The sequence below is a fragment of a genome, unplaced genomic scaffold, assembly GCF_019419815.1.
Source record: "Pyrus x bretschneideri cultivar Hongxiangsu unplaced genomic scaffold, Pyrus_bretschneideri_v1 Contig28, whole genome shotgun sequence".
Taxonomy (NCBI): Eukaryota; Viridiplantae; Streptophyta; class Magnoliopsida; order Rosales; family Rosaceae; genus Pyrus; species Pyrus x bretschneideri.
The window spans coordinates 867,603-882,030 of record NW_025999590.1 but is presented as its reverse complement, the minus strand read 5'-3'; the positions used below and the strand labels follow the sequence as shown (position 1 = coordinate 882,030).

The 14,428-nt window shown below is 37.7% G+C and overlaps 1 protein-coding gene across 2 annotated transcripts; it reads left to right on the top strand.

Moving 5' to 3' along the window:
• On the top strand, positions 1 to 7,768 carry LOC103929671. Of its 2 annotated transcripts, XM_048588349.1 has the most exons (7): positions 1 to 235; positions 333 to 388; positions 514 to 739; positions 1,565 to 1,908; positions 4,997 to 5,366; positions 7,160 to 7,237; positions 7,520 to 7,768. In XM_048588349.1, the coding sequence occupies exons 4-7, from the start codon at positions 1,565 to 1,567 to the stop codon at positions 7,571 to 7,573; spliced, it is 846 nt and encodes a 281-aa protein (XP_048444306.1). In that variant the 5' UTR covers positions 1 to 235; positions 333 to 388; positions 514 to 739; the 3' UTR covers positions 7,574 to 7,768. The 2 variants fall into 2 exon arrangements, with proteins under 2 accessions (XP_048444306.1, XP_048444305.1); XM_048588348.1 differs by lacking the exons at positions 1 to 235; positions 333 to 388 and having other exon boundaries at positions 730 to 869.
• The last annotated feature ends 6,660 nt before the right edge of the window (positions 7,769 to 14,428 follow it).

Here is a 14,428-nt window from a genome sequence, read left to right as displayed (position 1 = left end):
TTCGTTTCATCAGAAAAACCAGAAGAAAGAAAGAAGAGGAAGAAGAGGAAGAAGAACGTAGCTTTCTCTCTCTAACTTTCTCTCTCTCTCTCTCTCTCTCTCTCTAGAGTTTTGGCCTTCGATTTTCATCTGCCTTTTGAATTGGGTATTTGGATTCGAATTCGTAGACCTGGACTGTGTGAATGTTGAGGATCTAATCGAAGCTTTTTCCTCTGAGTTTGTGGAGCTTGGAGAGGTTTGAATTTTGAGAACAGAACTCCATTTTTGCTGGTTTAATGGAATCTAATTTCGGAAAATTAACTTGGGTTTTTGTTTTTCTGGTGTAATTTCAGTGGTGCAGATACATCCAAAGAGTTTCCGAAGTGGAAATCGATTGCGATTTCGTTCGGTAATTAAAACACCCGATCTCATTTCACTGGGATTGGCAGAGAAACGGCGAAGAAATTCGTTGTTTTGTTTTATTTCCCTGTTCTAATTCATCATTTGGTTTTGATTTCGGTTTCGGTTTCGCAGGCGCATTTCGGAGAGATTTGACCCGTTTTCTCAAGAAATCTCAACTCGTTGATTCATGAGTGTCAGGGAGACAAGTTCTGAGCTCCGATCATTTCGTCGACTTTTGGCTCTAGATTTGCGATTTGCGTAGTCTCAAGGGCCGAGCAGAACAAGATTTTCTCAGAAGAAGCAAACTTTCTTCTGCAAATTCAGGATTGTAGGTGGTCGCGGAATCTGAGCATTACAGGTGAGGATTCTTTCTTCCGGTTCACAGATCAGAGATGAACCAAAGTCTCCGTCTTTGGATTTTACTGGCGGATGTGAATTCCACCTGTTTTCTTCTTTTTCTCGTCATCTCGATCGAGTCGAAGCAATCTGTATGTTTCTAGCTCTGGTTTTGGATTTTACAACAGAATTTAAGCTTTCCCAATGAAAAATTCAACAATTCCTTCTATCTCTCTCTCTCTCATAAAATCTCAATCTCTCTGCATCTTTAATTGAATCCATCTCCGGGTTCGAATCCTCTTTCAATTTCTACTTCTGGGTTCTGTCGAATTTCCAGTTTTCTGCAACTAATTCACCTTAATTTTGGTGAAGATTTTGTTTTATTCTTCTCATTTTTGTTTGTTTATTTCTTCTTTTTTTTTTTTGTCTGGGTAATTTCCATCGACTGTCGTTACTTTTTTTTCAGCATTGAAAGAAACGGCCCTTTCTGTCAAAATCCACCAATCTTTCGAGTTTTTTGTTACCAGTTCGAACTCCGATGCTTATGTTCTTCTCCTCCATTAGTTTTTCAGAAATTCAAACACCAGAAGAAGTAGGAAACTTTCTGTTTGTTTCCTGGGAAACTGAGAGCAAGAAAAAAAAGAACAAGGCAGGGGATGAAATTTTAATGCTTTGTCCTTTCCCTGCATTTTCTGGATCTTCATCTTCTCCGTCTATTTGGATAAACTCCTTTTTTTGTTTGAATTTTTATTTATTGGCCTCTTTTCTCCTCTTTTATTCTAATTTAACCCCGGGTTAAAATGTAAAAGTACCAGTTTGACCAACTAACCGTGGTAATTAAATGCAGATGGAAAGGGACTGTACCAGCGGTAGAGATAGAACCGGTGGGGACGCATCCGCCTCCGTCTCCGCCTCGGTTGAAATCCGACACCAAACGACGTCGGATTTCGTCTTGCAGTGGGGGAACCGCAAGCGCCTCCGGTGTATGAAGATCCAGGTGAAGGAGAAGGACGACTCCAGCGGCCCTCCGGTTACTCGAACCACGGTCCGCATCAGTCGCCGGGTTGTTCGACCCGATAAGGACCCGGCGAATCACCTTTCCACCACCGTTAATCAGACGAGTAACGGCTATTTGAATATCCGTCAACGGCCGTTATCTCCCCAGCAACCGCTACCTCAGCGTATTCTCAGGTTACTACTCTCAGTCCCTCACCATTTACTACTCCACGACGTCGTTTAGTTCTCTTGCTCTTTGTTAATGTGTAGTTTTGTATGTCTGGAACACGGTTTGGTACACCAAATATAATACTATAATTAGTTGAAAATTAAAAAAAACAATTTCAACCAATTGATGTACCAAACCGTATTTCTGGCACATTAAAAAAAAATTCGTGATAGTGTTGGAATGGGGGTACACCAAATATAATACTATAATTAGTTGAAAATTAAAAAAAATAATTTCAACCAATTGATGTACCAAACCGTATTTCTGGCACATTAAAAAAAAATTCGTGATAGTGTTGGAATGGGGATTCTCGTTAGATTCTTTTTGTGAGGCTTTCGAAAATTCTTTAATCGTGTCCGTATATCGTACATCGTACGTTTAGTTTTTGTGTTCAATTTTAATTTAAAAAATATACATGAATTATAACCGTATGATATACGATGAAGGGACACAATTAAAAGATGCTCGAAATCCTCACAAAAAGAATCCAGAGAGGAACCTCATTCATTATGCTGGGTTTTAGCGCTTTAAATTGGATTTGGATCCCAACCGGATCCAAATTGTGGGGATCATAGAGATCCTTACATCTTAATAATTTATCGTGCATCGTGTGGTTAGAAATTATTTGATTTTTTATTTAAAAACTAAATACAAATAATACCTAATAAAAATTGATAGTACGATTTACGATAAATTACTAGAACGCAGGAATCTCTAATATCCCCATAAAGTAATCCGGAAAGAATCTTCTTTCCTTTAAATTAGAGGCGCGTCGGCCATATGCTCGGGTTTTGTCCTTTATTTAGTTATTTTGCCTACGTTTACAATTGTAGATTTTCCTTTCATACAAATGATAGGATATCCTATTAACTAAGAGTGGGATGTTTGAATACCGGACTCTGGTTGTAAGGATGAAAACTCTTAACAATTGTGAAGTTTTCAATTACAAGGCAATTGCAATTGTGGAGTTTTGTTTGGTCATGTTTTCGTGGTTTATGTGTTCGGTCGGAAAGGGATCTTCTTCGGATCCCTTCCTCCTAATTCACAAAGTTCGGGGATCTGGACATTTAAAATTTAATCCAACGGTTACAAACAGGGGTCCATTTTAAAAGTTATAATAACTTTAGTCGTTAGATCAAATTTCAATGGTCCGGATATCCGGACTTGGTGGATTAGATAGAAAGGATCCGGAGAGGATCTCTTTCCGTGTTTGGTCCATTAGCGCAATCAAATCATCAGATCTTAGATCCACAATTTATTGATCAAAGTTTTATGATTTAGGTTTGTTAAGCTAAGTGTTTTGTTGATCTGATTGTCAACTTACAGTCAAGTTTATTGACGAAATTGTGAGAATACATACGAGCAATTGTAAGGTCGAATTATTGACATGGTCAATAGTAAGTCCACTTGCAATTTAAAAGTTGTTCGTGTAATTTCTTCGTGCAACTATGTCAGTTTAGTTGGACAAAAACTTGGTATGGCAATGTGATCACTTGGATGATTAGACACTCTAAACAAAGAAACGAATCCCATTATTTTAGGTATCATTCGACCAATTTAAGTACAATTCTCAACGCACACGAATTGGTGTGATCAACTGCTCCATCCAAGTTTTCTCCCTTATACGAGTGGCTAGGATTGATATACAATTGGAGAAAGTTAGAGAGTAAGTTCTATTTGATCTTTTTGCCATACACCACTGGTTTTATATTCCGAAGGTCTCATTCACTTAATCATACTTTGCAGCTTAATTAATCTGTAGTTTAATCAAGCTTTCGAGAGGATTAGGTCTTTAAATACAGAATTTTGGTTGGATTTGCTGTGAGGTTTTTATGTTAACCCACTCTCCAATTGGTCAGGTGGGGGTGCAGCGATGTGCAAGTTCCAGGAGGAGAGAGCTCATGGTAAGTACATGAGGCCGCCTCCTTTCCTCGCCTTTGTAGGAAACCTAGTAGCTCAATCACTATAAATAGGTTGCTCATCTAGTCACAACTCACTTTGTGCAACAGAAAACACATCAAAAACTGATCTTAGAGAGAGATCTCGAACCGCACAAGGAGCGTTTACACTCTCGCATCTTGGAAGGTAAGAGTTCGACTCCTGCTTTTCTCATGACTTAGATCTTAAGATTGTGGACCCAAGTCTGTCGAGTGAATTGATATAGTAAGATCTAGTAACTTGATTCTGAGTTTCAGCTATAGGGACGATGTACGTGTGGATGATTCTGAGCCATTGATGCAGGGCATGATGGCCCACAACATCAATGATAGAGGATTATCCGCGCATGCTTCGTCCCAATGCTTTCCTTTACCCTAGTGTCATTGATTTTCATAGGAATTGTTGAAGCTGATTTGAATAGATCATAATTCTGGCAATATATTATTCTTCTTTCCTACTGCGATCACACCAGATCGGAGCTCCCACTCCGTCGTTTGGCACGAAAGCATCCGATCCACAACGACCGGGACCCTGATTCCACGGCCTCAGGAAACATGGAATGGGCAAGCCTTTCCACGTGTCCATCCCATAACCGAATCCCCACAGCCCAACCCCTCGTCGGCCGTCCGATCCCTGATTGGATCAGGCAACAGGTCTACCCCTTTCCACATCCGACACGTGTCCTTAACCTTCCCAAAAGTCCCCTATGATCCAACGGCCCAAAACCTGCCGTAGAGCCAGCTGTGCACGTTACACAGTACATCACACATCCCTTTTCTGAGAATTCTCTCTCTCTCTCTCTCTCTCTCTCTCTCTAAAATATCTGGCTTTTTATTTATTTAAAAAATAAATAAAAAAATAAACAACTCCCCACCATAAAAGCAACGAAGCCAAAGAAGGACCACGCTGCATTTTGTACGCAAAACGCCCCCAGAATTTCTTTCTGTAGCCTACTCTGGCACCCACCGAACTAGATCGATCGAGGTCAATCTCGTAATTTCACGCCCCTCACAATCAAACTTTAATTCTCTCATTATTTTAATATAATTTGTTTTTTCTTTTCGCAAAACTGTCATTTATTTGATTGATGATTTGATTATATATCTGGTTCTGCAGAAACTCAGAGACTACGAGCGCGGCTGCCATGAGAGGCCAGAGCAACGGCGGAGTAGGAGGGCTGAGGGGAATTGCCTCGCCCGACAGGGGTGCGCACGATAAGAAAAACCACCACCACCACCATAATGATGAGACTAATCATCACAATAACAAGTCCGCGGCGTCTTCGGACACAGCGCACGATAGCAAGAAGGGCGGGTCTTCATCGGGGAGCGGAGAGGCGGCGGCGGGGCCACAGATGGTGTGGCCGCCGAAGTTCGTGATTGCTTTGACCAATAAGGAGAAAGAAGAGGACTTTATGGCAATCAAAGGGTCGAAATTGCCTCAGAGACCAAAGAAGCGAGCCAAGTTCGTTCAACGCACCCTCAATGTAAGCTCTCTCTCTCTCTCTCTCTCTCTCTAACAGTTTATAATTTAATCTGAAATTAATTAAATAGTTCCTTAATTAATGGTTTAGAATTTAAATAGCTTTGAACTCCATTGCAAAAACCCAGTTTAATTACTAGTTGCTTGATTTAGAAGAAAAGTAATTTGTCTAGGAAACTGTGCGTGATTAACGTCAGCATAGCGGATGGTTGTGTTTTTTTGGCTAGAAATTTACATTGCTTCTTGAGGTTGGATTCTTATTTGTATATATGCAATGTTGTGACAAAATGTGGACTAGCTCTACATTACTTGGAAGGAAAATAAAACATTTAAGTACAATAAAAATATAAATCGATAAAAGTTAAAGATAAAAGCATGGAATATATTGGCATCGGTACATCCTCATCTTCATCGTGATCGTCATCATTGGGTTTTGTTCCAAAAGAAAAGATAGGTGTTTAATTTTTATTTACATAGCCATATTGCATTGACATGAGAAACGTTATTCAGCAGGATATCCGTACCATACAAATTGCTCTGACTAAACGGATAGGAATAGAATAATAATGTAGCATTTTCGGTATTAGATTTTATTTTTTTAATTTTTTAGTTTTAGCTAAAGGCCAAAAGGAGTGTGCTAAAGTGACAGCATGAACCAGACGTACACGTGTCACGCAAGGCATCAATTTATACCTAATCATGCCTAAAAGTTTGCCAGCTGTCCAAGTGGAAGAATATGAGGAATTATTGGTTTTTGGGCTTAAGAATTATTTTTTGCGGTAATAAATAATAACAAATAAATTGTTAGAATAAATATTAATTAGAATCCGGATTCTCGGATTCTTTTTGTGAGAATTTTGGAATTCGTTAATCTTGTCTGTTTATTGTACATCGTGCAGTTAGAAATATTTTAAATATTTTTATTTAAAATTAAATATAAACAGTACTTAATAAAAATTGATCGTATAATGTACGATAAACAAACACAATTTATGGATCGGCATGATCCTCACTAAAATGATCTAGAGAGGATCTTGTTGGTATTAATTAGACGGAATTGGATCCCATTCAGATCCAAATTGTGAGGATCTAAGGAATTCTCATATTTTAACCATTCAATGTGTATCATGCGGTCAAAAATTATTGAAAATTAAGCATAATAGTTGACGAAAACTGATCTCACGATATACGATGAACGGTTAAGATGTAAGAATTTCTAAAATCTTCACAAAGTGGATCAGGAGTGGACGTGGCAATAGATGATGGTGGTGGCTTGTGGGTGGGTGTGGTGATTGGACGGTGCGTGGCCTCCCACGTGTACGCACGTGATGTAGTTAGTGGTTGACTTTTAAAGGCTCGTGGGCCTTAATTTTTAGAAGACAGAGAGGGGCATATTGGTCCAAAAGACTCTGCGCCTGTTACTTTTGGTAAATATAGTTCGTGTGGAGGGCATATAGGTACTTTTAAGTTTCATAATTAGTTGGGTGGCGACGTGCACCTTTCTGTTGTCCGGCTTGGACCGCACTGCCAATTGCAGAGAGAACACTCCTCCGAACACAAAAGCACCAACGTACTGTTAATTTTTTTTTTATATTCCAAACAGATAAAAGTGCTTCTCAGAAAAGCCTATGCTACTTTTGCCCGTTGCTTAAAGCAAAAGCTTAACCCTTTTGCTTTTGTTTTTTTGCTTTTGACTTGACCTCTGGTTTTATACGTTAAAACATGAAGTCCATGAACTGTGATTAGCTGGAAGATTAATCTAATTCCTCATGATTTTTGTGTATTTATGTTTAATAGCTTGTAAGCCCGGGAGCTTGGCTATGTGATTTGACGCTGGAACGGTATGAGGTCCGTGAGAAGAAGATTTCGAAAAAGGTATTCAATTATCTTATATTTCAAGCAAATTTCTTCAATTTCGGGAGAAAGTAGGGTACACGCCTACGCGGTGGTTAGGCCACTCTCACAAACAGTAGGTCCGTGTACATTGGAAGTTATACGTACTTAGGGCCGGAGGGTATACAATGGGGCTTGTTCGTTTGTGAGAGTGCATGTCTAAACGCTAATCTAGTTGGTCGAGCTGCCCTACTCAAATTTCTCTAGTTTCGAGGATTGATATTCATTATTTGCTTAGTAATCTTTACTTTTTTGATGATGCAGAGACCAAGAGGGTTAAAGGCAATGGGCAATGTGGTGGAGTCGGACTCTGAATAAAACGAGCTTTAGTAAAAAAAGAGCTTCTAGCCATCTACTAATGTAGAGTTATAGGGTTTGTGTTAGTTTTTTTTTTTCTTTCTTTTCTTCTTTTTTTGCCTTCCTTTTGAAGGTATGAGAAAATGTTAGAAATTTGTAAATCTTCCACCTTTCAACCATCGGAAATAATGAACGGATTTTATTTCCGTTTGTGTAGACTCTGTTTTTCCATTTTTCGATTCCGGTCTGAAACTCCCGAACACCCGTTGTGTAAGCTTCTATCGGGGATTTTACACAATTTTTGTGTTCACGTGTCATGCAAGTTAGAAAAGAAAAGGTAGTGACAAAGCTTGGACGGTTTGGTTTTGTGTAGGAGTGACTTAGGTTTCACAATGAGGTGTTCATACATTAGAGAATGTGAGTCACCAATGTGTTTAGAGAGAAGCTTACCTACAAGCGAAACTTGAGATGCCGCCACAATAGTATTGCAGCAAGTAGGGGGTGAAGCTAGAAAGTTAGTTCATTGGGACTCTAACCACACGCAGGTGCCAATATTTTTTTTTCAATTTTTTGAATTAGACATTTCGTCGAGCACTTGACCGACTCATACTAATGTGTGCTTAGCACACATTCCGCCCTTTAGTGCTATTTTAATTGTGTGTTTTGGTCTATTGTTATAGTTAATAAAACAAATAGTTAATCATATATGTATAGGGTCGGGAGCTTCAATTTATAAAACCATTGGAAGGATGGAACGTTAACCATTTATTATTTTAAGCACAAATGACTAACTTTATACTTTTCTAAATAACAGTGTCGCTTCACTAAAAACATATAGGTTTTCAGATGTTCTTCTTCTTCATGAGTTGTCACAACCAACTCGGATATCCACCTCTCGGTGGTCATTGATGAAGATTGAGTGACAAAGAGATGTCGATGTTGTTTAGCTTTTCTTGAACTTATTTGTTTGACGGAAAAAAATTGAAGAAGAGAATAATTGAGGGTGAGCATCCCTTCATCAGTTTCTTCACTGCATGAAAGCCCTCATGTGGTTGGCCGTTGAATTGATGACCTTTCTTTTTTTAACAAACGATATGATATTTACAAAACCACTTTTACAACAATTAAGTATGACACTCACTACAAATTTATTGTTATCTTATTCGTGTGAGTCGAACGTAATACTTGTAAAGTTGTGAATGCCAATGAATGATGTATTGGATTACTTGTGTTGTAAGTCACTTGTTTATCGAGTTGTTAACGTCATAAGTAATCTGATAGTCCTAGTGAAATAAGGATTATGGAGTCTCAACCTTTGCAATTGACCTCAAAGAAATCTAATAGGTTCCGCTACAAAGATATAGAATCATGGTAGGACTCAATCACTTAAGTGATAGGGTAGGGTTTGATTTTCACAACCAATAATAGACCGATTGTGATTAAACTCTAATGATATAAAGACTATGGTTAAGTTCCTGCTTCCATACGCTTAATCTCTCAGATACGTTGGACCCTATTCATATAGCAAAGAGATATTATTAAAGTACTGGAAGTAGAAGACAACCTATGAACTCAAGCCACCATGTCTCCAATTGGTGCAGGTAAGTGTCATTCATCTTCTTCTTGTAATTATCATGATGCATGTTAAATTGTGATCCTATAACCATGTTGTATTAGTCCACCTTTTCAACTAAATAAAAGCTAAGTGGACCAATTGACTATTGCATTGAATTGACAACTTGGTTAATGCGTAAATGGGTTATGGGGAGTGTGCGCTTTGGTTGGTTGAGTGCTCATGAATCATGGTCCTCATTGACAATGGAATCGCTCTCACGATGTGGGCAATTTTCTCCTGGCTTTGTGATGGAGAAATTTGTGTTTGCATACCCGTTTACATTACGTGATCATTTTACTATAGATAGACTAGTATGTAGTGGCGGATCTAGAATTCAAATATTAGGGGGTCTCAATATTAAAGGTCTTAGTTTTTTAATAGAAACAAAGTGTGAAGCGCTTAAAAAAGTTTTAGTTTATTCACTGAGGCGTTTTGTCAAACACTTGGTGGGCTTGTTGTCGTCAGCCGAATCATGTTGTGCACATGTCAATAGATATTGACATATGCCAAAGCAATTTGATGAGTAGAGAATTTGTCGAGTCCTCTTGACACAACGTGTCGAGTGCTGCCGATATATGCCTAGCATGCATTACATTAAACACTTGGTGAGCACAAAAGAGTCTCGTACAAAATATTCGAAGGGTCCTCAAAAGACATACACATGTATATGTTCTGGACTCCGAGTGATCATGGGACCACCTTGGTCCCAATGTGCATCTGCCACTGCTAATATGTTGATAGGTCTCACGTATAAAATAATATATTAATAAAAAATAAATATGTGTGTTGTAATTTAAATGAAATATTGTATCACGTGACAATATTTTAGTAAAAAAAATCACATACATTCTAATGCTATCGTGGTTATAGTTTTCTTTTTTCTTTTCTAAAAAGGGCATCAGCTAGTGACTTCGCTACGGTATCCACCTATTTTGAGAGTCGAGAAGACTCACAGAGACATTTCAGCCTCCTTCTGACCAGGATCGTGTCATTCACCAACGCCACAAATCGAACCTATATTGTGTCGTATAACATATGAGCCTAAAATTCGTCTCTAGTCATTAGACCACCTGGTGATAATGGTAGATGTGGTTATAGTTTTCTTAAGGATATACTTGATAGGCAGCTGTTAAGAAAATGACAACTGAAAACTAGGCGAAAAGGACCTAGTCATTAGGAAATTGAAGGGCCAACAAATATGAGGATTTGTCAATGTCACATTAAATTTAACGTGGCATCTCTAATTGGCATTTTATGTCATTAGGAAGACGTGTTAGTAATAATTTTATTTCTTAACGCAATGTACAATTTCAACGGTATCCTACCAACCGTATTATCCCCTTTTTACTATATCGACGACAGAAAACATGAGTCGTATGGTGGAGGTCAAAGGGAAGAATATGGGGGAGTTCAATTATTAGGTCGGTTCATATTTTTTTTTTTTTTGTCGGATTGGTTAGATTAAATGCTAAATTAAAGAGCTAATGAAATTCGTACTCATACCATGGTACAAGAATAATACTCCTCTTTATCACTGTAGTAAAAGTTCACTTGCATTAGGTTGGTTCATATTTACATTCACCATTGTGATTTAGTTCTTAATCTCAATTTAAAAATACATAATTATGCCATTACGAAAATAATCAAATATTAGGAATAACATCTGCTATCAGAGCGTGACCCACTACCCATCATCGAACTGGTTCTCAACGGCATATTCTAACGTTAATTGTCGCAGCCACAAAGTACAGCGGAAGTTATTCAAATATTGAAAGAAGTGTTATGCGCACTTCAAAATATTCGTCACCTACTCATGTCAATCGGAAGGATGGAGGATGACCCGTAATGTATACATCAAAATAAAATTTGTATTCAAATGACGTTTTATTGTAGTGCAAAATGCAATCATGTCCACGCACTCTGCTCGTCCTTCTCGCTTATATAACTAACAATTTAATCCTCTAATGATATCGTTTGTTAAAAACGACGATACTAAGTTATGACAACAAAAATTATACCGACATCATTTGACAAAATGTTAATTCGAACCTTATTCCTGAGTTCAAATTCTTTGCATGAGGTTATCAATTGGAACCTGACCACAAGAATTTCTTGATGCATTTTATTTTTTCAGGATTTATATTTCTCAGCCAGAGAAAATAATTTTAATTGTCGGTGCCCACAAAATTGAAAAACAACATTCCATGTGGTGTACTTTTATTTTATTTTTTTGACAAATAAAAAGACGTGTTTTATTTTATTTTTATTTTTGCAGCTGGAAATATCGCTCTCTATGTTGGAATAAATAAATAATTCCGGTTTATTTCTTTAAGAAAATACGAAAACTAAATTAACTTAATACAGATCTGAGAAGTCTGCAACTCCAATTTGCAAAATTTTAATTGCAAGATTATCATGAAATTAAAATTAAAATTAAATTAAGAGATTAAACTGAGAGATCAAAAGCTAATCACACTCATCGAACAGGGAATTAGAACAAGAAAGAAGAAAATTAGATAAACGAAATAAAATTAATGAATTATTTACTCATAATAATACTCAGAAATCCATCACAGTAGCAATAATATAATAATAAAATCCATCATGTGTAAACGAAATCCCTATAGATCCATAACCACCACCTACTAAAACGACACTCGCTATCAAACAAAACGAATCATAAAATCCCAAACCGCTCTACACAGCCACATCCAGACAAGCAGCAACCGAGACCTCAAACCCTGAGCGCAGATCCGAAGGCCAGAGTGGCGACGACGGCGACGAGGGCGGAGACGAACGAGGGGTAGATGGATGCGGCGGGGGAGGTTGGGCTGGGAGCCGGAGACTCCTGGGCGGCGCCGATGGCGGAGAGGACGGCGAAGAGGACCGCCACGAGAGCGAGGACGGATGATGCCTTTGAGACTGCCATTGTTGATAGGGTTTGGACCTCTGTGTTCTTTCGGGAATCTAGGGTTTTTGAAGACGTAGAGAAGACGTTGAGACTGAAAGCACAACGTATATGAGGTGAGAGGTGGGAGGAAGTGGCCGTGGTGAATGGATTTATAGCTGGTGTTTTTTGTGGGGAGTGGCGGGCAGGTCGGGCAGCTGCCCGTTGGAAACAGGCTGGCCAATTGTTATTGGTACTGCGCGACAGCTCACATTGCTTAATATGGTAAATTTTGTCAGAATTTCAGTAATTTCTCTAATAGCCCTGGAATTTATCTTAATTGTAATTCTGTCAACACATATTCGTATAATTTTCACTTCAGTCTAATCTGTCATTTAACCTGGCTTTCATTTATTCTTTTGCAAAAGTTTTATGTTTCTTGCTCAGTACTGTAGTCTAGTGTTAATCACTTCGCTTTGAAATGAAAGGTCATAAGTTAGACTGTCATTCATATCGGGTTCGATGCAAAATTTTTACTATCGGTCCGTTTTGTTCTTCAAAAAAAATATATATATATATATATATTTGTTTATATACATTACTTGATTTTTCTTTGTTTTAAACTTCTAGTAAATTAGGATAGAGAGAAAGAAAAGAGTGGCGGTGGAAATTATTTTTCGTAAACAATTGGTTCTAAGTGCTAACACAATAAAACTAAAGGACGAATGTGTAAAAAGAAACATCAAAGGCAAGAGAGTGAAATTTGAATAAACTACGGTGCTAATGTCGCAATTCAGCCACATTTTTTCTGTGGGCCCCACTATTAAACACATCGCGTGTGGCATGTGAATTCATTTGTGCACGCGTGGGTCGTTTTAACTTTCCTGGCAATTACAGTAAAACCTAAACGACGACGTATTCGGTCATACCTTAACGTCAGGGGTTTTCTTGTTTTAGTCCAAGTGGAGAATATATTCCGGGTATTTTTACAGTGACGCGCGTATGAATCTTACTCGCGCGTATCGGATTCTACACGCACCGAATCAGGTGACTCCGCAAAATTGACGAAGGATATGGGCGCGTGGAAGCACGCGGAAAAGGAAGAAACTGTAATATTTTCCGCGGTAAGAATTACTGGTTTTTTATTTGTTCCCTTTTTAAAATTTAAATAGGAAAAAAAAAAGGGCCCACAATACGGAATCAGAGGGATTACAGCGTAGAATTGCCTGACTTTCTGGTTAACAACTCGGCGCCAATGGGTGGCCGACACGTAGGAAGTGAGAAAACGACAGGGTGTTGAATCGCAAAGAAAAAGATACGACAGGTGTAGTGTGGAGATTTGGTTCTGCTTGCTTCCGGAACATTCGCTTGGCATCATTTGTTTGGAAGTTGAGGGGCGCACATGCATGAGTGGAAGTTACTATAGTACCCTTACAGGTGATGGGGTATGGCATTTTTATGTTCACATTCGTCATAGGATGGCCTATGATTGTCTACATATGAAATAATAAAGGAATGTAGGACTGCTAACACTTTGTTTTGATAAAGAAATTTTAAAACGACGGAATTTTATTTTGTTGAATTTGTGAATTTTCTTATTTGATTAACTTACAAGAACAATGAAATTCGAAACATAATTTACTTTTTTAATCTGTCACTCATGCAAACTCATAAATGAAACCTGTTTATATGGAATTTAAACTTGAAAATTGGATATTCCAAATTCCATGTTTTTTCCCACACAAAATATTTATGAATTCAACTAAGAGAATAAGTGCACGTCAATTTATAAAGTCTAACTTTTATCAAAATTTCAAATTTATTTTTCTCATTTAAACATAGTGTAAATTTGTTTTCAATTTAAAGAAATAAACTTGTACAGCTTACCAAAAAAGAAAAATAAATAAATGACTTTGCTTTTAGAGGTAGTTGAGTTGTTGAAGACCTAGTTTTCTACGAGGTCGTACTTTGTTCTATATATATATTACTTGATATTGTAAGTGTGATGACGATACTCAATCAAATTGTGACGAATGCGGTTACTAGGTTAGGTTTCAAAGTTATATATATTTTTAAATTTAGATTAGGTATTTTCCGTCTGTGGTAAATAAAGCTCTCTTGTTCGATTATATTGGTTATCGTTGTGATTGTTGTCATTCTGTCTAATTGATTTACCTATATCTGCTATTAAATTAAAAACATACACTCTTGATGGTAATCCATGTAGGAATGACGTGTGATTGGAATTTATTTCATGCTTTCAAATTATGTTCCGTGGTAGTCCACTTTCGGTTTGAAGGTTCGGTTGGAGATGCTCTAAATTATTTGTTCAGCTTACAAATGTATAGTTTTGCCATTTCATGCTTATTATATT

Bases quoted from the DNA above. Each gene is read 5' to 3' on its own strand.
- LOC103929671 (XM_048588348.1), top strand. From the start codon at position 774: ATGAACCAAAGTCTCCGTCTTTGGATTTTACTGGCGGATGTGAATTCC. The intron at 870-1,564 runs GTATGTTTCTAG...AATTAAATGCAG, and splicing joins CGATCGAGTCGAAGCAATCT to ATGGAAAGGGACTGTACCAG. The intron at 5,367-7,159 runs GTAAGCTCTCTC...TATGTTTAATAG, and splicing joins TCGTTCAACGCACCCTCAAT to CTTGTAAGCCCGGGAGCTTG.